Source organism: Salvia miltiorrhiza, chromosome 1 (assembly GCF_028751815.1).
Source record: "Salvia miltiorrhiza cultivar Shanhuang (shh) chromosome 1, IMPLAD_Smil_shh, whole genome shotgun sequence".
NCBI lineage: Eukaryota > Viridiplantae > Streptophyta > Magnoliopsida > Lamiales > Lamiaceae > Salvia > Salvia miltiorrhiza.
The window spans coordinates 68,499,527-68,525,152 of NC_080387.1; the positions used below are offsets into that span (position 1 = coordinate 68,499,527).

Consider the following 25,626-nt stretch of genomic DNA (forward strand, 5'->3'; position numbering starts at 1 on the left):
TAACAATCAATTTAAAATACACAAAAAATATAAAAAAATATTAACAATTGATTTTAAAAAAAATAATAATAAATTAATATTAACGATCATTTTTTGAAATTATTAAAATTTTAGTATTAACGATTGAATTTAAAATAATAATAAATAAATAAAATTAAAAAACTAAAAAATCGTTATCGTGACTAATTATAGAAAGTATTGATATTAATGTGCGAACTTTTTATCGTTAGAAAAGTAAAAATAAAATAAAATCATTTTGATCATTATTTGGGTTGCTAATGACGTTAATTAATCACCAATAATTGAAGTCTAAATGCCACTTTTTCTTGTAGTGCAAGGGTTCAACATGACTAAAACGATAGTACAAACACCATTCCTTCAGCTATTAGGGTTGTTATTTTATAGAAGTAATATTTGCATCTCGTGCAATGTAATACTGACCCAATTTATCATATTTATAAATATAATAAAAAATTAATTTCAATTGAATATATTTAAGTTGAATATTGAAAAACTAAAAAAATAAAGAGGAGTTCATAATAATAAAAATTGATATTACGAGAAGACAATTTTTTTTAACAAAAATAAAAATAAATTGGAAAAAAATTATTTCTAAAAAAATGTACATGAGATATGTACATTGATGAACGTAAAAAAGGGTAAATATAGATATTTGATCCTCGTTGAATTGTGTAACATGTTTTTTTTTTTTTTTTGAGAACCCTGGCATTTTCTGTGTTAGTATCCATTGCATCTTTAAATATTAATCATTAGAGATCAATGTGGAGAATGAGTTCGCTAGAGTTGAATACAATTATACAACGACAAAAGTCATGATTAGTGTGGGATAACTCAATAATTTTATGTTATTTTCAATTTTATTTTATATTTAGATCTATATATTGCATTTTTAAATTTGGCATGATATAATGTAATTTGTAGTATATTATAAGAGTTGTTCCATTTGTTCTATTTTCTTAGCTTGCACTTTTTATCATGAACATTTGTAAGATATAAATAGGAGACCGTATGAAAGTTGAAAGGGGTAAATGTGGTATATCACTGCCAAAATTATCCTTTGTTTGTCAGAATGTATACCCTTTTCGTAATTATTACCAGCTAACCAATAGAGATCCGCCATGTGTCCACTTAAATTACTGAGAAAGGAAAAAGGAAAATGAACGGAATTTTGCAGACGGAGAAAAGGCGCAGAGACGCTCACTGTTACAGCCATGCATTGCAGCTGAGGCTCTCTCGCCCTCTCTGTCTCTCTCTGCTCAACTCTGTCGAAGAACCCTAAGACTTAAGTGCCGATTTCGCTTCTTTTTTTTCTTCTTCTCTGCGGCGTCTCCTTATACAGTGAGTGTACATGCGTTTGAACTTTTTTTTTGGGTTGTTTTAGCTATACTGTGGTTTTATTTTTCGTTTTTTGGCTGCGATTTTAAGTTTGTGGATAGAATCATATATTCAATCATATATTCCATTTTTAACAGGGATGGTGCGTTCATCTATTATCCTCCAGTGTGAAATGGTGTTTCGATAATGACACAGATGATGCATTTTTTTGTTTCCCCCCCCCCCCCCCCCTTCCGGTTATTGTTGTTTGTTTTCTCGTGGTTATTGATGTTTGTTTTCCTGTTTTAATGTTTGGATTTAAACTATAGCTCCCCCTCCATGATGCTATTGACCTGAAATTAATGAAAATCAGAAAATTTCGATGTTACACTGTCATTTCAACTAAGTACTTTTCAAGCTTCTTTGTTTTCAAGCTTCTTATCCCCAATCCTCACACTATGCAACTACTGCAGGTATTGTTGAAGATGTCTGACTTATCGGAAGGGGATACTGATATAAGTGAGAGCTGTGACATGAATGAGCTCTATGTATGGCCATGGATGGGAGTCGTGGCAAACGTTCCTGTCCAGTGGAACGATGGGCGTTATGTTGGACAGAGTGGCTCGGTACTTAGGGATAAGCTAAGAAAGGAGGGGTTCAATCCTGTGAGGGTAATCCCTTTGTGGAACTTTAAGGGTCACTCTGGGTATGCAATAATAGAGTTTAAACGTGAGTGGCTCGGACTGTATGATGCCTTAAGGTTTGAGAAGGCTTATGAGGCTCGGCATCAAGGATTTAGGGACTATTTTGGAGATGAAGAGAATGCGAAGAAGCTATACGGTTGGGTGGCTCGAGATGGGGATTTTCACTCAGGCAATGTTGTTGGTGACTATCTACAGAAGCACGGAGATCTGAAGTCAATAGGACAATGTCAAAAGGAGGAGCAGATTAAAAATAGCAAACTACTCTCCCAATTGGAAAATACAATAGATGCTAAAAATAGGAACCTGAAAGACATGGAAAACAAATACAAAGAAACTTCCATATCCCTTAGCAGTGTGATAAGCGAAAAGGATGAGATGGTTCAAGCTTTCAATGAAGGTATATACAGTTTTTGGTGTTGATTATAGACTTATAGTTCTCTAACAAACTATTTCTCTGTGTCGTTAAATTTCTTTAGTTTTCAAATAAAGCTGATATGAATCTTGCTTTTGCAACATCTATTAGAAAGAAGAAAACTGCAACAAAGTGCCAGTGATCAACTCCAAAAAGTTCTCCAGGACCATGGCAGAATCACCATGGAATTGGAAGTTCAGAGGAAGAAGCTCGAGCAAGAGGAGCAAGAGTTGGAGGAACGTGAAGCTCAGAATGAAAATGAGAATCTACGGCTCAACCATGAGAAGAAACAGGTAAATTTACCAATCTCCATCTCACATTCATTGGGAAACGGGACTCACTGCAACTAGATTTATTATTGATTTTGCTTTAGTAAGTGTTACAGAACCTCACCTTTTTAATGGCTAAGTTAATACCTGATCATGGTGAGGCTGGTTATAACAGTGGTAACTTGAATCTTGTATGTTGCTCAAGTATATTGGCATATCATTTTCAAGATGTTCTAGATGTGACTTCATTTACTGTACAAGTGTTGATAATACTTCATTTTTCATGTAGAATGAGATGGCAATCTTGGAATTAAAGAGGGCAGATGAAAAGATGTTACTCTTGGGAGAAGAGCATAAGGTGCTGCTTTTTTGTTATATAACTTGTGCAATTGAATTTAAGGTTTTAATCAATACTTAAACATCATTGTTTCTCTCAGAGAGAGAAAGAGAAGCTTCAGAGAAAAATGATTGACTTAGAAAGAGAACTTGATGCAAAGCAAGCGCTGAAGTTGGAGATACAACGTCTCACGGGGAATTTGCAAGTAGTAAAGCATATGGGAGACGACGGTGACATGTCAGAGAAGTTTCTTTCCATAAAGCAAGAACTAGAAGAGAAGGAAGAAGAACTTCAACATCTTGATCAACTCAGTCAAGCTCTTATTATCAAAGAACGGAAAAGCAATGATGAATTGCAAGAAGCTCGGAAAGAACTAATAAATGTAAGCAATCAACATTTCATTCATATTTGCTATTTAAAACTTCATTTTCGATGTTTGATAGACATTAGTTAACCACTAGGTGTATATGCTAACTGTGCTACTTTTTTGCTCCTACATCACAAAGTATTTGGATTCTCTATGTACTTGCTGCTGATGTGCTCCAATATAAGGGTTTTATGTGGTGATTGGAACAGACTATATAATGCATGCAGTTCTTACTTCTGATGTAGAAGCATCTTCTAGAAACAAAATTCATCACTTGCCCACTAATAATCCCCAAATGATAGTAAAGAACTGTGAACTTCAGTAACATATGCACTATCTCTGCATTCAGTTTTCTGTCAATTGTTAAAATATACAATAAATTTTTCTGATAGGAAATGAAGGATGTGTCTGCTCGGGTCAGCATTGGGGTCAAGAGAATGGGAGAGTTAAGTAGTAATGCCTTTATACCAGCAGCCAAAAGGATGTATAAGGGTAGTGAACCAGGGCTCAGAGCTGTTGAGTTATGCTCGCAATGGGATAGTCGCATAAGGGATTCTAATTGGCACCCTCTCAAGATCATCGAAATTGAAGGTGGTAAACGTCACAAGGTATGTATTGCTGAGATTGAAGAGTATGAAAATGCTTCTTAATTTTCAGAACTATTATACATTACATCCCCATTAATAGAAAATGACATGTTTAGTATGTGTGGCCAATTAGCTCTCAAAGCACAAGAAAAACATTCTTTATGCAGATGAATTTGATATGTAAAATTGTGTAAGAAAATGAATGTTTAAATATTAGATTTTTAGCCCATTCCTAAAAGTATCTTGACAGACTTTACCTAAATGGCCTTTTGATGCTTTAAAATCCACAAATAATGTGCACTATTTTCTTCCCTGTCATTGACTGCTCAACAATTTGATTTCTTTCCCTCGACTCTTTGGTGTAGACAATCCTGAATGAAGAAGATGAGGAACTGACAGTGCTGAGGAATGAGTTAGGCGAAGAAGCCTACGAAGCAGTGACGACAGCCTTGATGGAGGTGAATGAGTATAATCCAAGCGGTAGGTATGTAGTGAGGGAGCTGTGGAATAACAAAGAGAAAAGAAGAGCAACTCTGAAAGAAGGAATAGCATATATCATCAAGCAATGGAGCGCACTTAAAAACAAGAGACGTTAGAGGCTTGTTCCTCTTCAAGTTCATATATCCCAACACCACAAAACCTCAGTCTCCTTCTTCCACTTATCGTTTTTTGTTTACTTCAGCGAGAGCTAGCAAGACCCTTAATACTTCACAGTAGATAAACTATCATTTCCAGCGCATGTTAGTGATGCAAAAACATATGAGGTGGAAAGTTGAGATTTTGTTTATGAATCATGAGCGTTACTAGTAGCCTGGTGCAGGGGAATTTATCAATTTTCGATTTTAGCATTTTCAAGATGTTCTAGATGTGACTTCATTTACTGTAGAAGTGTTGATAATACTTCATTTTTTAGGTCGAATGAGATGGCAATCTTGGAATTAAAGAGGGAAAATGAAAAGATGTTAATAGATGTTGTGAAGAAAATAGATGTTGAACCTCTGAAGCGTGTTGACAATTTCACAACTAGCTTTGTAAAATTAAGGGATGAATAATTAATTTCTCTACTTGAAAATTCCTGTAACTGCATCTGATAATTATTTTTGGTTTTGCTATTTGAGGCATGAACAATAAGATTGCAAATGAGATCCTCCATCCCAACGAAAGCATTATCATGGTATAAATTATAAACAGATAAGCTCCGAAGCAACAATTTCAACATGTGTGCACTCCAAGAATGTTATCCCTTTTTTTTTTGTGCGATAATATTATTTGTGCATAGGGAATAGGATGAAGGAAAAATTGTGAAGTTGAATTTAAAGGAAGAATTTTTCATTTCTTCTTTTCGAATCATAAATTTATTATCTCTTATTTTTTCACAGATACTATTAATTATTAATATTAATAGTGAAATATTGTCATTTCATAGTTAGCTATTCACGACTACGGATTCGTCAATCAGATCGACTTAGGTGTTCGACCAGGAAAAAAAAAAAAAAAAAAAAAGCAAAACAGAAAAATGATTCGAGCTGGCGACCGGCGGCTGGTGGGCTCCATGTAATAGAAAGTTATCAGCAATATAAATAATTTAATTTTTATGGATAAAATATGATTATTTTTCGTGGACTAATGGCGTAATTAGTTTACAAAGAACAATTGTGTTAAATAGTTTATTTTACGACTACTTCCAACGTTAAAAAATTATTATTGAAATATTATATTTATAATTCAATTTTTGATTTTCTTCGGTTTTATAAAATCCAAATCGAACCAAACCGAAAATCGAATTTTTTATGAAAAAAGAACCGAATCGAACCGAAAAATCGAGAAAAATCGAACCATAATTAAAAATTTCGGTTTGAATCGATTCGGTCATTAGATTTTGAATTTTTTGCTCACCCCTATTCATAAATAATAAAAAGTATTTATAGATGCACTAACATACCCTATAGTCCCAGATTAAAATGATAGAATTATCTATGTAGATTCAAATATGAACACTAATAAATTCACATAGCCCCATTAATTTTAAAAAGATACTCCCTCCATCTCGACTTTTAGTATTCAGTTAAGAGTGACACGAGTTTTAATAAAGTGATTAGTGTGTTGTGAGTGGAATAAGGGTCCCACCACCTTTTATGTGAGTGTTAAAACAATTAAAGCAAATTAAGGGACCCACCTATTTTTACAAAAAATAGAAATGGATACCAAAATGTGGGACGCCCAAAAAAGAAATAGAAACAATAGGGCCGAATGACCCTATTCAACATACAACATCAAATTTTGTCCACCATTTGAAAAAACATAAATTTTAGCCATTTTTTGTATGTCATGACTATTCTACCCTTCTCTCTCTTTCCTCTCTCTTTCTCATCTCCCTCTCTCTCTCCAGCGGCTGCGCTATCTCCTCTCTCCTTCTCATCTCCCTCTCTCTTTCTCTAGCGGCTACGCGGCAGCGGCGCCGAGCAGAAGTCACCGGAGCAGATCTGATCGCAGCTGATCTGATCGCAGCGGCGGTGCCAAGTAGATCTGATCGCAGCTGATCTGATCGCAGCGGCGCCGAGCAGAAGTCAGCGGCAGAATTCGTCGGAGTAGAGGATGAGGCGGCTGTAGATGGGTAGTGTAGAAAATAGGATGACGATAAAAGAATAATGCAGAACCGAGGCGAGATTAAATCTCTCTCCGTAAGGCAAAATTACTTCCGCTCTTGTGCTTGCGGATCTATAGTAATTGCCCCCAAGATACAACGGTATAGGGTCGATAGACGATTCCTTAGCACTAGGAGATCGTTATCCGGTCGAACGGCTCGATACTCGGGACTTGAGTATGAACACTAACTAGTATGATATGAGAGGATGTGAATGGAATGATTTGAACCACATCCTGGAGGGCCTATTTATAGTATGTAGAGGGGTGCGGTGGAAGGGTGCGTCTGTTGGGAGAAGGCCTTGACCGAACCATCACAGCCATTCGGTCAAGGGGTGCCATGACCGAACCATTGCAATGGTTCGGCCCAAGCAGCCGCCCAGCCCTGCCACGTCAGCGGAACCGCCTGTGCCACGTCACCCGGACCTTATCCGCCATGTCATGGAACCGCCTGTGCCACGTCAGCATCCGCACACTCTGCCACGTCACCGAACCGCCGAGCCATGTTGCCACGTCACCCGAGCCACCGTTTCATTTGTCAAAACTAAAGGCTCCTCAATGCTCCTCGCGACGACGCGAACGAGCGAAGTGCAAAGTGCGCCTACAAAGCGCCCATTGCGACAAGTGCGACGTGCACGTGCTCGGCCTCGGCCTCGGACTCGGACTCGGAAGGTGCTTCGCACCTTCCTCGTAGGAATCGAGTTTTAGCCTTAAAAGGCTAAGTCAAAACCTACTTGGGTGCACCATAGGTCCACCATAGAGGAGCACACTTGATTGTTCCTTTATGGTGGAGAGCACTTTATAAATAACTTTACACTTCCTTAATTTTCCAATGTGGGATGACACTCCACATTTCCATCTTCAATGGCTATCTTTGGGCATTAATTACTCATTCAATTCTTAATAGATTTGAACAAGTAAATATACCAAATTAATCTACTCAAAATGTAGATTCCAAATATACCATTTAATTCCATTAATTACAAAGTAATTATGGACTAATAAAGCCATTTATTCCAACAATCCCCCACATGAATGATGATTAATGCAAATGCAAAAAACTAAGTCCCGACGATCCATTATTGCATTAGGATAGGTAGTTGTTAGCTTTGAACCTTCCTTAGTGTAATGCCATCGGATTTACTCGTTGCTCGGTGAACATGATGTCTTGAACCGGTCAACTTTTGTGTAAACCTAGTCAACAACATACACACAATAATAGATCTAATATCTTTCGTTCTCACGTTGTGTCCATTTCGGCCTTGGACCATTTCTTGGATTCACAAGTGTTTATTGATAATTTGAAGCGGCCCCACTTCTTCACTTGTATAGGTGATCTCCTATAAAGAGTATCCTGCCATACTCCACCTAATAAGGCTATAGGAATCATTAAAAGCTTTTGATGGCTTACCCTTTACCACAAGCTGCAGGCTTTGCACTTGAGTAACTATGAGAATGGATTTTGAAAGTTTCAAGTGCTCAACTTGAATTTCCATAATTTAGTTGTCTCATTGAACCATGTTCTTGGGATCTCCAGTCATCATGGTTGAGTTACCACTATGAAAGTTCTTAACGTGTGGATTTTAATCCCATTCCCTTTATTGCTTTATACAATTGATCACGATTAATACCTTTAGTAAACGGATCCGCAATATTGTCTTTTGACTTTACATAGTCAATGCACATTATTCCTGTAGTGATCAATTGTCTAACGGTATTATGTCTTCGACGAATATGTCGTGACTTACCGTTATACAAACTATTCTTTGCCCTCCCTATAGCAGCCATGCTGTCACAATGTATCATAACCGGAGGCAAAGGTTTTTCCCAACAGGGAATATCTTCTAAGAAGTTTCTTAACCATTCGGCTTCTTCGCCGGCTTTGTCTAAAGCAATAAATTCCGATTCCATTGTAGATCGGGCTATACATGTTTGCTTAGAAGATTTCCATGATATTGCTCCTCCACCAATGGTAAATACGAACCCACTTGTGGATTTAGAGTCTTTAGTGTCGGATATCCAATTGGCATCACAATATCCCTCCAAAACTGCGGGATATCTCGAATAGTGTATACTATGAGAGATTGTGTGCTTTAAGTATCTCAACACTCTTGTCAATGCGGTCCAATGATCCTTCCCGGGATTACTTGTAAACCGACTTAATTTACTAATCGAATATGCTATATCTGGCCTTGTACAATTTGACAAGTACATTAGGCTTCCTATAACTCTAGCATAGTCCGATTGTGATACGGGTTCTCCTCGATTTTTGGCTAAGTGTATACTTAAGTCAACAGGTGTTTTAGCCGGAGGCAGATCAAAAGCTTTGAATTTCTTAAGTACATTCTCAACATACTGAGATTGTGATAAGACTATTCCCTCGGGTGTTCTAAGGATTTTAATTCCTAGAATCACGTCAGCTAATCCCATATCTTTCATGTCAAAGTTTCTCTTTAACATCTCCTTGGTTTGTATGATTATTTTATTGTTGCTGCCCATAATTAGCATATCATCAACGTAGAGATAAACAATGACAAAATTGTCGGATGTTCCTTTAATGTATACACATTTATCACATTCATTGATTTTGAATCCGTTTGCCATCATTGCTTGGTCAAATTTCTCATGCCACTGTTTGGGAGCTTGTTTGAGTCCATACAAAGACTTTACAAGTTTACAAACTTTCTTTTCTTGACCGGGAATCACAAACCCTTCGGGTTGTTCCATATATATCTCATCTTCTAAATCTCCATTTAGAAATGCAGTTTTTACATCCATTTGGTGTATCTCAAGATTATATAATGCTGCTATAGCAAGTAGCATTCTAATGGATGTAATTCTAGTGACTGGAGAGTATGTATCAAAGTAATCATATCCTTCCTTTTGTTTGTAGCCTTTAACTACCAAACGTGCTTTATACTTATCAATAGATCCATCGGCTTTATATTTCTTCTTAAGAATCCACTTGCAACCCAAAGGTTTATTTCCCGGAGGAAGATCAACAATAAGCCAAGTGTGATTGGATAAGATTGACTCGATTTCACTATTGATAGCTTCACGCCATAGATCGGCATCAGGACCAGACAATGCTTCCTTGATTGTCTTTGGTTCGTCTTCTAAAGTATAAACTACGAAATCCGGACCAAAGGTTTTCGCAGTTTTTGTTCGCTTTCCGCGTCTTGGTTGCGGTGTTAGTTCACGTGTTGGTCCGTTGTCCTTAAGCGAAATTTCATCATAAGTTCTCTTTTTCGAACTTATATCATTCTTCTCTTTCTTGGGGAATATTTTTTCAAAGAATATGGCATTTCTTGATTCTATAATAATTCCCTCATTCATATCGGGTACTTCCGATTTGTGTACCAAGAATCGGTACGCACTACTATTGTTTGCATATCCAATGAAGATGCAATCAACAGTTTTGGGTCCTATTTTTATTTGTTTGGGTTTAGGTACTTCAACTTTTGCTAAGCACCCCCACACTTTTGTATATTTATAGGACGGCTTCCTTCCTTTCCATAATTCATATGGAGTTTTCTCTTGTTTCTTTTGGGGTAATTTATTCAAAATTTTATTAGCCGAAAGAATAGCTTCCCCCCACATGTTATGTGGTAGGCCTGAGCTTATCAACATAGCATTCATCATTTCTTTCAATGTTCTATTCTTTCGTTCTGCAACACCATTTGATTGTGGAGAATAAGGTGCAGTCGTTTGATGAATAATGCCATTTTCACGACAAAATTCCTCAAAAGGTGCAACGTACTCGCCACCTCGATCACTTCGAATCATTTTGATCTTGGTGTTAAGTTGATTCTCAACTTCATTTTTGTATGTTTTGAAAGCTTCGAATGCTTCGTCTTTGCTTCTCAAAAGATACACATAGCAAAATCTTGTGCAATCATCTATAAATGTTATAAAGTAATTCTTTCCACCTCTTGTTTGCACAAGTTTTAAATCACATAGATCGGTATGAATCAATTCAAGAGGTTTCGTTGATCTTTCCACTGAATGAAAAGGAGATTTTGCCATTTTTGCTTCAACACAAATTTCACATTTTTGATGTTGATTGAAAGACATCTTTGGCAATAAGTCTAAATTTACTAAACGACGTAGTGTATTTAGATTTGCATGTCCTAATCTATCATGCCATAAATTAGGAGACTCAACCAAGTAAGAAACATTTTTCTTTATTTCATTGTCACGTACAAGTACAGGGATAGCATTAAGCTTGAAAAGGCCATTATCTAGGTAGCCTTTTCCTATATAGTGACCATTCTTGGTCATTACAACTTTGCCTGCTTCAAACACTAGTCTAAATCCGGCGTTGCACAAAGCGGATCCTGAGATCAAGTTCTTGCGAATGTCGGGAACATGCAGCACCTTCTGTAGGGTTATCTTGAGTTCCGACGTCATCTTGAGCACAATGGTTCCAACTCCGATGATAGAGGATGAGGTAGAATTGCCCATATACAGCTTTCTGTCGCCGGAGAGAGCTTCATACGAGGAGAACATTGTCTTGTCGGCGCAGATATGCCGGGTAGCACCGGTGTCGATCCACCATCCTTTTGGACTCCCGACCATGTTGACCTCGTCTATGACGGCACACAAGTCAAGTTCGCCTAAGTCGAGGGGCACAGACTTTGTCTCCGTCACGTGGGCTTGATGGTGACCATTGTGCTTGTCTTTCTTCGGTTTGCGACAATCTTTCGCCATGTGGCCAGGTTTGCCGCAGTTGAAGCAATCTCCTTTGATCCTCTTCTGACCTTTTGAGTCGGGATTTTTGCCTTTGAACTTGCGTTTCTTCTTGTTGCTAGACTCGGCTAGGTTTGCTTTTGCCTCCATGGAAGTTTTGTTCGTCTTGTTTTCGGAGATTCTATTGTCCTCTTCGATTCTCAAGCGAACGATCAAGTCTTCAAGTCCCATCTCCTTGCGTTTGTGCTTGAGATAGTTCTTGAAGTCCTTCCAATGTGGTGGTAATTTCTCTATCACCGCGGCCACCTGAAAAGATTCAGACAATTCCATACCTTCGGCAAGAATGTCGTGCAGGATCAGTTGAAATTCTTGCACTTGCTCCACAACGGTTTTGCTATCGACCATTTTGAAGTCTAGAAAACGACCGACTATGAACTTCTTCAAGCCGGCATCTTCTGCCTTGTACTTCGTCTCCAAGGAGTCCCATAGTTCCTTGGACGTCTTGGCGCTAGAGTAAACATTATAGAGAGTGTTGTCTAGCCCATTCAGAATATAGTTGCGACACAGAAAGTCGCTATGATGCCATGCATCATATGCTATCCGCAGTTGCGAATCAGTCTCGTCTTCCCCCACAGTTGGAGGAGATTCATTCACAAAACGAGCCATATTCAAGGTAGTAAGATAAAACAGCATCTTAGACTGCCAACGTTTAAATTCAGAACCTGCGAATTTTTCCGGCTTTTCGGCAGCAGCAGGTGCTGGAGCATGTGGAACGTTGGTCGGAACTGGTGGAGCATTGTTGTTGGGCGGAACATTGTTGTTGTTGGTGTTGCTTCCTGTCGCCATCTTTCCACACTAATTTTGCCTTACGATTGTAGATGGGTAGTGTAGAAAATAGGATGACGATAAAAGAATAATGCAGAACCGAGGCGAGATTAAATCTCTCTCCGTAAGGCAAAATTACTTCCGCTCTTGTGCTTGCGGATCTATAGTAATTGCCCCCAAGATACAACGGTATAGGGTCGATAGACGATTCCTTAGCACTAGGAGATCGTTATCCGGTCGAACGGCTCGATACTCGGGACTTGAGTATGAACACTAACTAGTATGATAGGAGAGGATGTGAATGGAATGATTTGAACCACATCCTGGAGGGCCTATTTATAGTATGTAGAGGGGTGCGGTGGAAGGGTGCGTCTGTTGGGAGAAGGCCTTGACCGAACCATCACAGCCATTCGGTCAAGGGGTGCCATGACCGAACCATTGCAATGGTTCGGCCCAAGCAGCCGCCCAGCCCTGCCACGTCAGCGGAACCGCCTGTGCCACGTCACCCGGACCTTATCCGCCATGTCATGGAACCGCCTGTGCCACGTCAGCATCCGCCCACTCTGCCACGTCACCGAACCGCCGAGCCATGTTGCCACGTCACCCGAGCCACCGTTTCATTTGTCAAAACTAAAGGCTCCTCAATGCTCCTCGCGACGACGCGAACGAGCGAAGTGCAAAGTGCGCCTACAAAGCGCCCATTGCGACAAGTGCGACGTGCACGTGCTCGGCCTCGGACTCGGACTCGGAAGGTGCTTCGCACCTTCCTCGTAGGAATCGAGTTTTAGCCTTAAAAGGCTAAGTCAAAACCTACTTGGGTGCACCATAGGTCCACCATAGAGGAGCACACTTGATTGTTTCTTTATGGTGGAGAGCACTTTATAAATAGCTTTACACTTCCTTAATTTTCCAATGTGGGATGACACTCCACATTTCCATCTTCAATGGCTATCTTTGAGCATTAATTACTCATTCAATTCTTAATAGATTTGAACAAGTAAATATACCAAATTAATCTACTCAAAATGTAGATTCCAAATATACCATTTAATTCCATTAATTACAAAGTAATTATGGACTAATAAAGCCATTTATTCCAACAGCGGCGGCGGTGGAGGAGATCCGATCCTCTGAAACGCGTGGAGGAGGGATTGGTCAGGTGGCGGATGATGAGGCGGCGGCGGCGGCAGATCAGATCAGATCTGATCTGATCTGTGCTGATCTGATCTGTGCTGCACGTATGGCACTTATGGCACTATTAGTGCCATAAGTGCCATAAGTGCACAATTCCCCCTAGGGTTTAGATGTTCCATTTAGGGTTTAGATGTTCCATTTAGGGTTTAAATGATGTTGTTGTTTCTGTATTTGTGCTGCACGTATGGCACTTATGGCACTATTAGTGCCATAAGTGCCCAAATGACCATTTTACTTAGTTTTATTTTGAATTTTCGTTGGCACTTATGGGCACTATTAGTGCCATAAGTGCCAAAATGACTATTTTACTTGGTTTTATTTTGGATTTCCGATGGCACTTATGGCACTATTAGTGCCATAAGTGCCTAACCCGACCCGGCACGCGACCCGCGTGCCTGATCCTACCCAGTCCGCCTCATTAAGGGCAAAAACGTCCAAATCAATAAAAATGGCCAAAATTTGTATTTTTTCAATGTGTGGCCATAAATTGTGTTTTATGCTTCATTTTGGCTACTTCAAAATTTTACTCAAAGAAAAATTAGATACTAAAAGTTGGGATGGAAGGAGTATATTTTTTTCTTTCTCAAACCACAAAATATTAAGCTTTGCCGTTGAAAAATTATGGGAGAAAAGAAGGCCCAGGGTTGCGGTGGTGCACTTTCGCTAATATGTCCACCCTAATATGTCCACCCTAATAAGCCCCGCACTAGCATGAAAAGTCAATTCTTGAGGATTCATTCTCGGCGCATCCTTGCCCATGATTTGGAAGTTGACTAGGTCACATTGTGTTTGGCTGAAAATATTCATGCATTTTGCTACGTTTTCCATGGCCTTGAAGTATTATTTGTTCTTCGTTTTCATTCATTTTTTTTTTTCCATTTTAAGTAAGGATAATATTATTACTAAAAAAACAAATACACCTAATGTGAAATAGTATCGTTTTATTTTCTTTCTTCTCTTTATCGTTTTTAAGTTTGGGCTGGTAAAAGCTTTCTCTTAAACTCCAGATTGCCAAATTGAAAATTACTAATTATTCATCACTTTATACACCATATATGTAACCAAAATTGGAAATTTATGGAGATACATTACGCATTGAATTTAATTTGAAAAGATGTGTTCTTACTTCTTTCACAGGTCTGCTTCCTTGATAGAGAGAGAGAGAGCTGTTGTAGGAAGCCGTCGAGTGTCTGAGGCATTGTGTGTATGTGTGTGTGTGTGAGAGAGAGTTGTTGTAGGAAGGTGGAAGCCATGTCGGACAGATTCCCACCTCTATTGAGGTAAGGACTGTTTGGGTTAATTTCCGGCGAAAATTAATTAATTAAATATTAGTAGAACTTTTTTTTTTAGATATATCACCTTTTTTTTTAGACATATTACGTTTTTTTTAGATAAACAAAAAGAAGTTTATGTCATATTGTGTGATGAACACAACGTATATATATCTAAATTCAAGCATAATTCAACAACTTATAAATACAGATTTGTTTTTTTGAATTTGAGTATTATTTGATGAATTTTTATACGGGTACTTGCCATGAGTTTTCGTTTATTTTTTTTTGTATTTTGAGAAACACGAGCACTATTTTTTATTTCATTTTCGTTTATCTATTTATTTTAGAGCTTTTCTAGTTCAACTAATTCGGTCCTCTTAATTTTAATGCCGAAACAAAATATATTTGGCCGAAGTGTTTTCAAATATTTAGGTACAAATCATTCCAATTCATTTAAAACACATTTATTGAACAGAATTACTACACTATGTTCCCAAAATTTATCATGTAAACTCTCGCCCTAAATGATCAAAAAAAAAAAAAAAATCATAATCCTCTTAGATATTGAAAAACTTGGCTACATATATAATAATACTAGTAATGCACCATCTCCCTTGGCCCAATAGGAAAGCTTCCTTCTCTCCCTGACCTCTCCACTCTATCCGCCATTAACACTCACAACAAATTCACATAAGCATAAAAAAATAATAGTAAACAGAAAATGACCATGGATCCCTCAGCTTGAAGAAGCAGCAGCAACCTCTTCACTCAACTTCTTCGTCTCGAAAGAACTAATGACGCAGTGCAGAGTAGTCATCGGATCATCAAGGAATCCAATCAACCCACTCAACTTCTTCGCCTCGAGAGAACTAATGACACGGCGCAGAGTAGCCATCGGATCATCAAGGATTCCAATCAACCAGTGGCGGAGCCAGAAATTTACACTAGAGGGGCTAAACTTGTATGAGGATTCGGGACTATCCTCAAGCCAAATTTTATTATAATCTATATTTTTTTATAATATTATATTTAGAAAATAAAATTTTATAAGTTTTTTATATTATATAAAATAGCTCTAACAAAAATAGTATCATTAAAATGAAGATGAAATTATTTTATGAAATTATTTTATAGTTGGAGCCTCATTAAATGAATGATCAAGATTTTGACAAAACTTTTTTTATCTAGTGAACACTATTATCTCTTTAAAATTTTTACCAAAATACCTAGATATTTTTCTTTCAAATTTTCTATTAGTGTAGAAAGAGTTTTTGGAACTTTTAATTATTTTTTGTAGATCAGTATTTCACAACATATTTTTTGAGACGTTAATTGGCTGTAAATCACAAACTATTAGTGAATTTTGGTGTTTTTCCAATTCTATAAAGTTGTAATGCTAATAGATAAACTTTAGTCAATTTCGGAATTGGTCATGAATTTTATTTTCACGTACCCAAATAAAAAATGACATGACAAAATTAAAGTTGATAAACACACATTATATTAATAAATTGACAAATAAATTTGATCAAATTCACCCAACAAACAATTAAAATTTCAAACCAAAATAATAACTGATGTTGCCCCCTCCCCAAAACAAAAAAGAATTAATTTACAACTATAGTTTAGGTGGAAAAATATTTTTTTTTATCATTATGCTATTATATAATAAAATGAACTTTCAAATTCTAACACTATGAATAGGATGAGAAAATTTAAAAATAATATTTTCAAATTCATAATTATTATAACATTCTATATAGAATAAGTTATTTAATTACACAAATTATATTAGAATCATATATATCTAATTTACCTACCATATTTTAATATATATATATATATATATATATATATATACTCACACGTATGCAAATATCTACACTTGTAACATACGTTACAAAAAAAAAATGCATACAGTTTAACTCAAAACACAAAAAGAAAAAGAAAAACAATCTTGTCCAACTGTATTATTAGTTGGTACAGTCTTTGGTGTTGATTATAGTTTCCTAACAAACTATTTCTCTGTCCCCAAGGGGACACCAAGCGGTGCGACCTCCTGTGTGTGAACAGTGAGGTCAAACCCCATTGCTCCTCCTCCCCAACTCCCCCCCCCAAAAAAAAATACAAACAAACAAACTACTCCCTCCGTCCACTAATTCAAGGTCTTCTTTCCTTTTTGGGACGTCCACCAACTCAAGGCCTATCCATTTTTAGTAAGTTTTTATTTATATTTAATTGGTGGGTCCCAAAACAATACATTTTTTCTCCACTCAACTAATAAACAATACTCCCTCCGTCCCATTAATGTTGTCCCCTTTCTTTTGGGCACGGAGATTAAGGAGTGTGAAATTATTGTTGTAAAAAAGAAGGTCCCACATGTTTAACAAAAGTAAGTATAGCTTAATTAACTCCTTCAACCACCGCCTACAACCTATCGTCTAACTCTCAATTCCCAGAGCCGCCGCATCATACTGGAACTCCGGCGAGTCGCCGGTCTTCTCGGCCTCGGCACTGCTGAGGGCCGGCGAGATTATCGTCCTATCTCCCAATTCGTGTGAAGAAGATGCAAGGCTCCAAACTCACTCACAATTTCGTGCCCTAGCTCCTCCTCCAGTGAATCGCCGCCGCCGCGAGCAGTGGAGGCCGGCACCTCCTTCTCTCTCTTCTCTTCTCCTTCCTCGGCTGAGAGCCCCAATCGGTCCCTTGCACTGCCATACTGAACCATGTCTCTCCCACTACTACATCCACCCATGTCTCTTCAGATGTTTTCGGCAAAGTCACCGTCGTGGGTCGTCCACCACTACATCCGCCCTACCTCCGTCCTTTACGGTGCTGATTGGGGCTCCGTCGACCTCTCAAGGGCTTTTCATCACTAGATCTGTGCAAATAGCCTCAATTCACAGAGAGAGATGGACCTCAAAGAGGCAGAGAGACGGAGGGGGAAGAGGGGGAGGCGGTGCCGGAGGAACAGAGGGGGAAGGGGGGAGGCGGTACTGGTGGAGTTACAGAGAGGGAAGGGGGAGAGGGCGCCGGTGGAACAGAGGAGGAAGAGGAGGCGGTACTGGTGGAGTTACAGAGAGGGAAGGGGGAGGGGGCGCCGGTGGGAAGGTGGCGGCGCCGGCAGAGAGGACGGAGGTGGGAGGGCGGCGAAGGTTAGTGGGAAGGTGGCGACGCCGGCAGAGAGGACGGAGGTGAGGGGGGCGGCGAATGGTAGAGAAGAGGAAGAGGCGAGAGAGTGTGGAGAGAGAGAGAGAGATAAATTAGGGTTTAGAGGGGGAATTAAGTAGGATAGTGTTTAATTAGAAATTAATTAGTTCCTAAAATTTTCCTAAAAAGGAAATGAGACAAGATTATTGGGACAACCCAAAAAGGAAAGTGGGACAAGATTATTGGGACGGAGGGAGTACATTAATTATGGGTCCCTTTCTCCACTCAACTAATAAAAATACACTTTTTCTTAAAACCCGTGTTTTGCTACTTAGGTCATGAATTAGTGGACGGAGGGAGTATTTCTCTTGTCATCTTTCTTTTTTTCTTTTTTGGTGAGGACCCCACAGCTTTGTGGTCACCATCTGAATTGCTCAACCAATCATCAAAATATCATGATTCAACTAATTCGTTCTGGATTCTAACAAAAACTAATTCGTTCTCAGAAGCCCAAAAAATCTGAAATCACAAAATATGCGCCGCGCCGCTTTTTCTGCTTTTTATTCTGGATCTTTGAAATAGCGATCCCAAATGCATTGTTCTTGTCTATATATATACAAGTAAAATTGTTAAAATTTTACCTCACAGGTCTGTCTCATATTGGAGTATATTAAGAAAAAGGTGCGAAAAAATGGAGCCAGATTTGTTCAAATATGTACCATCTGAAATCATGAGCAATATCTTCTCAAGGCTCCATTCCGAAGCAGTTGCAATAAGCAAGTGCGTTTGCAAAGCATGGCTCCATCTCCTCGAGACTGATTATTTCGTCAACTCCTATCTCTGTAAACCCTCCCTAGCCGTCTTGGCACGCGACTCAACCCGGTTAACAGTTTTCAATCTCAAAGACGAAGACGAAGACGAAGACGGAGTCGATCACGATCACGATCGTCACTACATTCCAGTCGCAGATTTCGATATCCCTCAGCGAGGAGCAAAAGTGAAAGGTACCTCTGCTAACGGCCTGCTCCTTGTATTCTCCAAGCCCAAATCTCTCTGCATATGCAATCCGCTCACTCGCGACTACGTCGAGCTTTGCTGCCCTCAACAATCCATCCGTGCGTCGGAGTTGCTTTGTGGGTTTGGAGTGAGCAAAATAAGTGGGCGGCATAAGGTGGTGTGTATGACTCGTTCTGAATCCCATTGCCACGTGTACACCCTCGGAGCAACACAGACATGGAGGACCGTCGCCAAGCCTTCTGGCGTGTTTTGCGACTACGCATACGGCGTGAGCTTTGGCCAACTTGTGAAGGGCAATCTCCATTGGAAGTTATGGGGTGAGGCTATTTGTTGTTTCGATGTTGAAACAGAGTGTTTCAGCCGCTTCTCCACTCCTCCTCGAGGTGGAAATGCGGACTTGTCCGTTTTGCAGGGCTGCCTGTGTGCTTGTCGCCTCGCATGGGATAAAGATGAAGGTAACGAGGTGATTGAGATATGGTTGATGAAGGAATATGGAGACGACGAATCTTGGAGCAAGGAGTATGTGATGATCTACCATCCTGATTTTCCACCGGGGCCGGCTATTTACCCCATCAAGGTTTTCAAAGATGGCGACATCTTGATGTTGTTGGAGGAGGAGTTTCTCCTCTATTACTCCAACAACACCAAAAATACTCAACAAGTCCATGCATTAGAAGCTGCTACAGGAGATACCTATATTTCTGCCATCATTTTCACCCCAACTCTTTCCTCACTCAAAACTTTGGGTATGGAGAATGTAATCTCGCTCAACTCGATTTCATAAGTTTGCTATCAAAATCAGTTATTGCAATAAAATTATTGTATTATTTGAGTAGTCAATGAAGTAGGACGCTCGGACCCGAATCAATTATCCTCTGCAGCAAGGAGATGATTGTGGAAAATGAAAATTGCATGGCTTCAACTCTCTTACCTTTCTAGAAATGAAAAATGCATGCAGTTTGACTCAAAACACAAATAGAAAAGAAAAACAATCTTGTCCAACTGTATTATTAAGTTGTACAGGCATGAAAAGATTATTAAGTCAAAAGGATGAGGGGTGTAAACAATTTAATGGTCCAAGCTTTTAATGAAGGTATATACAGTTTTTGGTGTTGATTTTAGTTCCCTAACAAACTATTTGTCAGAGAGAGACTTAGAACGGAAAAGAAGGAGGTGTGGAATAAGAAAGAGCTCTGAAAGAAGGATTAGCATATATCATAAAAACAAGAGACGCTAGAGGCTTCTTCCTCTTCATCATCACAAAACCTCAGTATTCTTCTTCCACTTATCTGGTTTTTAGTTTAATTACTTCAGCGATAGCTACATAATTGGAGCAAGACTCTTAATACTTCACAATAGATAAACTATTATTTCCAGCGCATGTTATATCAGGTGGAAAGTTCAGATTTTGTTAATGAATCAGGACCTTCATGCAGGGGAATTTATCAATTTAGATTAAATGGTATTTATTTTTTCTTTTTTTATTGGGTTACTTTTTGTTCCTTATAATGCAAATATAAATTATTGGCAAGGACTAGCCGAATTGTGCGTGATGATCCTTGAAATAAATATTATAATCGAATCGAGTCGAGGATGTCTTCATACTGTAATACGTGACTTTTATTTTCGGTACTAGTGTGAGAGATTACCTTTGTTTATTTATTTTTATTTCTTTGTTGGGTGAACTTGGTTGTTAATTAGTAACTGCATCTGTCCTACCAATTTAATTTCCTTTCACTTTGCACATATAGTAAGAAAGTGCGTTCAATTTTTTTAAACAAATATTAATTTTTATATTTTTATTTTTCACACCCTTATTTATTGTTTTCATATTTAAGTGCAACATTAAATAAAGTTAGTTTAATAAAATCAATGTAGTTTGTAAATCAAAAGTAATTGTTCCATTTGTTCTAGTTTATTAAGTTACACTTTTTTTTTATCATGAATATTTGTAAAATATAAACTCTCCTTTACCAGCTAACCAACCTAGATCCGCCACGTGTCCAATTAAATTACTGAAAAAGGAAAATGAACGGGACGGAGAAAAGGTGCAGAGACACTCATGCAGTGCATCTGAGGCTCTCTCTCCTTCTCTTTCTCTCTCTGCGCAACTCCAAACTTCCTTTCGGAGTGGCGATTTCGCTTTCTGTTTTCCTTCTCTGCGGCGTGTGGCGTCTCCTTATACAGTGTAAATGCATTTTTTTCCCTTTGAAACGTAATTTTTAGAATTTAATAACTTCACTTCTTTGAATTCTAGTGATTTTATGCGTAGACACGATGCTCTCTTCTCGCTTCTGTTCGAACTTGTTTTTGGGTTTTTTAGCAATAATGTGACTTTATTTTTTTGGTTTTTTAGCTGTAATTTTAAGTTTGTGGGTAGAATCATATATTCCATTTTTACAGGATGCATGGTGTGTTTATCTATTATCCTTCAGTATTTTATATATACATATATTTGGTTATTTTTTAATCCTAATAAGCTAGATGATGGAAATTGGCTGGCTGGTATGGTATGGCGTGTATGATGATGTTCTGTTCTTGCTGTACAAATGAGAAACCTCCGATTCGAAATGGTGTTTCGAATTGACACGGATGATGCATTTTTTTGGTTCCCCCCCCCCCCCCCCTTTATCGGTTATTGATGTTTGTTTTCTCTTGTGGTTATTGATGTTTGTTTTCTTTCTCTTTTAGTGTTTGGATTTGAACTATTGCTCCCCCTCCATGATGCTATTGACATGAAATTAATGAAAATCAGAAAATTTAATTGTTACACTGTCATTTCAACTAAGTTGTTGGTGACTATCTACAGAAGCATGGAGATCTGAAGTCAATAGGACAATGTCAAAAGGAGGAGCAGATTAAAAATAGCAAACTACTCTCCCAATTGGAAAATACAATAGATGCTAAAAATAGGAACCTGAAAGACATGGAAAACAAATACAAAGAAACTTCCATATCCCTTAGCAGTGTGATAAGCGAAAAGGATGAGATGGTTCAAGCTTTCAATGAAGGTATATACAGTTTTTGGTGTTGATTATAGACTTATAGTTCTCTAACAAACTATTTCTCTGTGTCGTTAAATTTCTTTAGTTTTCAAATAAAGCTGATACGAATCTTGCTTTTGCAACATCTATTAGAAAGAAGAAAACTGCAACAAAGTGCCAGTGATCAACTCCAAAAAGTTCTCCAGGACCATGACAGAATCACCATGGAATTGGAAGTTCAGAGGAAGAAGCTCAAGCAAGAGGAGCAAGAGTTGGAGGAACGTGAAGCTCAGCTCAACCATGAGAAGAAACAGGTAAATTTACCACTCTCCATCTCACATTCATTGGGAAACGGGACTCACTGCAACTAGATTTATTATTGATTTTGCTTTAGTAAGTGTTACAGAACCTCACCTTTTTAATGGCTAAGTTAATACCTGATCATGGTGAGGCTGGTTATAACAGTGGTAACTTGAATCTTGTATGTTGCTCAAGTATATTGGCATATCATTTTCAAGATGTTCTAGATGTGACTTCATTTACTGTACAAGTGTTGATAATACTTCATTTTTCATGTAGAATGAGATGGCAATCTTGGAATTAAAGAGGGCAGATGAAAAGATGTTAATCTTGGGAGAAGAGCATAAGGTGCTGCTTTTTTGTTATATAACTTGTGCAATTGAATTTAAGGTTTTAATCAATACATAAGCATCAATGTTTCTCTCAGAGAGAGAAAGAGAAGCTTCAGAGAAAAATGATTGACTTAGAAAGAGAACTTGATGCAAAGCAAGCGCTGAAGTTGGAGATACAACGTCTCACGGGGAATCTGCAAGTAGTAAAGCATATGGGAGACGACGGTGACAAGGACATGTCAGAGAAGTTTCTTTCCATACAGCAAGAACTAGAAGAGAAGGAAGAAGAACTTCAACATCTTGATCAACTCTGTCAAGCTCTTATTATCAAAGAACGGAAAACCAATGATGAATTGCAAGAAGCTCGGAAAGAACTAACAAATGTAAGCAATCAACATTTCATTCATATTTGATATTTAAAACTTCATTTTCGATGTTTGATAGACATTAGTTAACCACTAGGTGTATGCTAACTGTGCTACTTTTTTGCTCCTACATCACAAAGTATTTGGATTCTCTATGTACTTGCTGCTGATGTGCTCCATTATAAGGGTTTTATGTGGTGATTGGAACAGACTATATAATGCATGCAGTTCTTACTTCTGATGTAGAAGCATCTTCTAGAAACAAAATTCATCACTTGCCCACTAATAATCCCCAAATGATAGTAAAGAACTGTGAACTTCAGTAACATATGCACTATCTCTGCATTCAGTTTTCTGTCAATTGTTAAAATATACAATAAATTTTTCTGATAGGAAATGAATTATGTGTCTGCTCGGGTCAGCATTGGGGTCAAGAGAATGGGAGAGTTAAGTAGTAATGCCTTTATACCAGCAGCCAAAAGGATGTATAAGGGTAGTGAACCAGAGCTCAGAGCTGTTGAGTTATGCTCGCATTGGGATAGTCGCATAAGGGATTCTAATTGGCACCCTCTCAAGATCATCGAAATTGAAGGTGGTAAACGTCACAAGGTATGTATTGCTGAGATTGAAGAGTATGAAAATGCTTCTTTATTTTCAGAACTATTATACATTACATCCCCATTAATAGAAAATGACATGTTTAGTATGTGTGGCCAATTAGCTCTCAAAGCACAAGAAAAACATTCTTTATGCAGATGAATTTGATATGTAAAATTGTGTAAGAAAATGAATGTTTAAATATTAGCTGGGAACTTGATTTTTAGCCCATTCCTAAAAGTATCTTGACAGACTTTACCTAAATGGCCTTTTGATGCTTTAAAATCCACAAATAATGTGCACTATTTTCTTCCCTGTCATTGACTGCTAAACAATTTGATTTCTTTCCCTCGACTCTGTGGTGTAGACAATCCTGAATGAAGAAGATGAGGAACTGACAGTGCTGAGGAATGAGTTAGGCGAAGAAGCCTATGAAGCAGTGACGACAGCCTTGATGGAGGCGAATGAGTATAATCCAAGCGGTAGGTATGTAGTGAAGGAGCTGTGGAATAACAAAGAGAAAAGAAGAGCAACTCTGAAAGAAGGAATAGCATATATCATCAAGCAATGGAGCGCACTTAAAAACAAGAGACGTTAGAGGCTTGTTCCTCTTCAAGTTCATATATCCCAACATCACAAAACCTCAGACTCCTTCTTCCACTTATCGTTTTTTGTTTACTTCAGCGAGAGCTAGCAAGACTCTTAATACTTCACAGTAGATAAACTATCATTTCCACCGCATGTTAGTGATGCAAAAACATATGAGGTGGAAAGTTGAGATTTTGTTTATGAATCATGAGCGTTACTAGTAGCCTGGTGCAGGGGAATTTATGAGTGGAGGATTAATTAAAAGTTTGATATTGTAACACGTGACTTTTATTTTCGATTTTAGCATTTTTCAAGATGTTCTATATGTGACTTCATTTACTGTAGAAGTGTTGATAATACTTCATTTTTTAGGTCGAATGAGATGGCAATCTTGGAATTAAAGAGGGAAAATGAAAAGATGTTAATAGATGTTGAGAAGAAAATAGATGTTGAACCTCTGAAGCGTGTTGACAATTTCACAATTCACAACTAGCTTTGTAAAATTAAGGGATGAATAATTAATTTCTCTACTTGAAAATTCCTGTAACTGCATCTGATAATTATTTTTGGTTTTGCTATGTGTGGCATGAACAATAAGATTGCAAATGAGATCCTCCATCCCAACGAAAGCATTATCATAGTCACTATTAACATTATAAACAGATAAGCTCCGAAGCAACAATTTCAACATGTGTGCACTCCAAGAATGTTATCATCCCTTTATTTTTTTGTGCGATAATATTATTTATGCATAGGGATGAAGGAAAAATTGTGAAGTTGAATTTAAAGGAAGAATTTTTCATTTCTTCTTTTCGAATCATAAATTTATTATCTCTTATTTTTTCACAGATACTATTAATAATTAGTAGTGAAATATTGTCATTTCATAGTTAGCTATTCACGACTACGGATTCGTCAATCAGATCGACTTAGGTGTTCGACCAAAAAAAAAAAGAAAAAAAAAAAAGCAAAACAGAAAAATGATTCGAGCTGGCGACCGGCGGCTGGTGGGCTCCATGTAATAGAAAGTTATCAGCAATATAAATAATTTAATTTTTATGGATAAAATATGATTATTTTTCGTGGACTAATGGCGTAATTAGTTTACAAAGAACAATTGTGTTAAATAGTTTATTTTACGACTACTTTCAACGTTAAAAAATTATTATTGAAATATTATATTTATGATATAAATATAATTCAATTTTTGATTTTCTTCGGTTTTATAAAATCCAAATCGAACCAAACCGAAGATCAATTTTTTTAAGAAAAAAGAACCGAATCAAACCGAAAAATCGAGAAAAATCGAACCATAATTATAAATTTCGGTTTGAATCGGTTCGATCATTCGATTTTGAATTTTTTGCTCACCCCTATTCATAAATAATAAAAAGTATTTATAGATGCACTAACATACCCTATAGTCCCAAATTAAAATGATAGAATTATCTATGTAGATTCAAATATGAACACTAATAAATTCACATAGCCCCATTAATTTTAAAAGGATACTCCCTCCGTCTCGACTTTTAGTATTTAGTTGAGAGTGACACGAATTTTAATAAAGCGATTGGTGTGTTGTGAGTGGAATAAGGGTCTCACCACCTTTTATGTGAGTGTTAAAATAATTAAAGCGAATTAAGGGACCCACTTATTT

The 25,626-nt window shown here is 37.7% G+C and overlaps 2 protein-coding genes across 4 annotated transcripts; both read left to right on the forward strand.

Moving 5' to 3' along the window:
• Positions 1–1,086: 1,086 nt before the first annotated feature.
• On the forward strand, positions 1,087–24,247 carry LOC131005369 (factor of DNA methylation 4-like). 3 transcript variants are annotated; one of them, XM_057932302.1, is made up of 7 exons: positions 1,087–1,359; positions 1,809–2,436; positions 2,563–2,744; positions 22,367–22,435; positions 22,515–22,802; positions 23,178–23,393; positions 23,749–24,247. In XM_057932302.1, exons 2-7 carry the CDS (start codon positions 1,821–1,823, stop codon positions 23,977–23,979), a joined length of 1,602 nt encoding a protein of 533 aa, XP_057788285.1. In that variant the 5' UTR covers positions 1,087–1,359; positions 1,809–1,820; the 3' UTR covers positions 23,980–24,247. The 3 variants fall into 3 exon arrangements, with proteins under 3 accessions (XP_057788285.1, XP_057788287.1, XP_057788288.1); XM_057932304.1 differs by lacking the exons at positions 22,367–22,435; positions 22,515–22,802; positions 23,178–23,393; positions 23,749–24,247 and adding exons at positions 3,010–3,078; positions 3,158–3,439; positions 3,817–4,032; positions 4,377–4,928 and having other exon boundaries at positions 1,088–1,359; XM_057932305.1 differs by lacking the exons at positions 1,087–1,359; positions 1,809–2,436; positions 2,563–2,744 and adding exons at positions 20,802–20,991; positions 21,613–21,814; positions 21,941–22,101.
• LOC131005398 (putative F-box protein At3g10240) lies at positions 18,338–19,918 on the forward strand. The gene has a single exon (XM_057932364.1). It carries the CDS (start codon positions 18,478–18,480, stop codon positions 19,585–19,587), a length of 1,110 nt encoding a protein of 369 aa, XP_057788347.1. The 5' UTR covers positions 18,338–18,477; the 3' UTR covers positions 19,588–19,918.
• Positions 24,248–25,626: the final 1,379 nt, after the last annotated feature.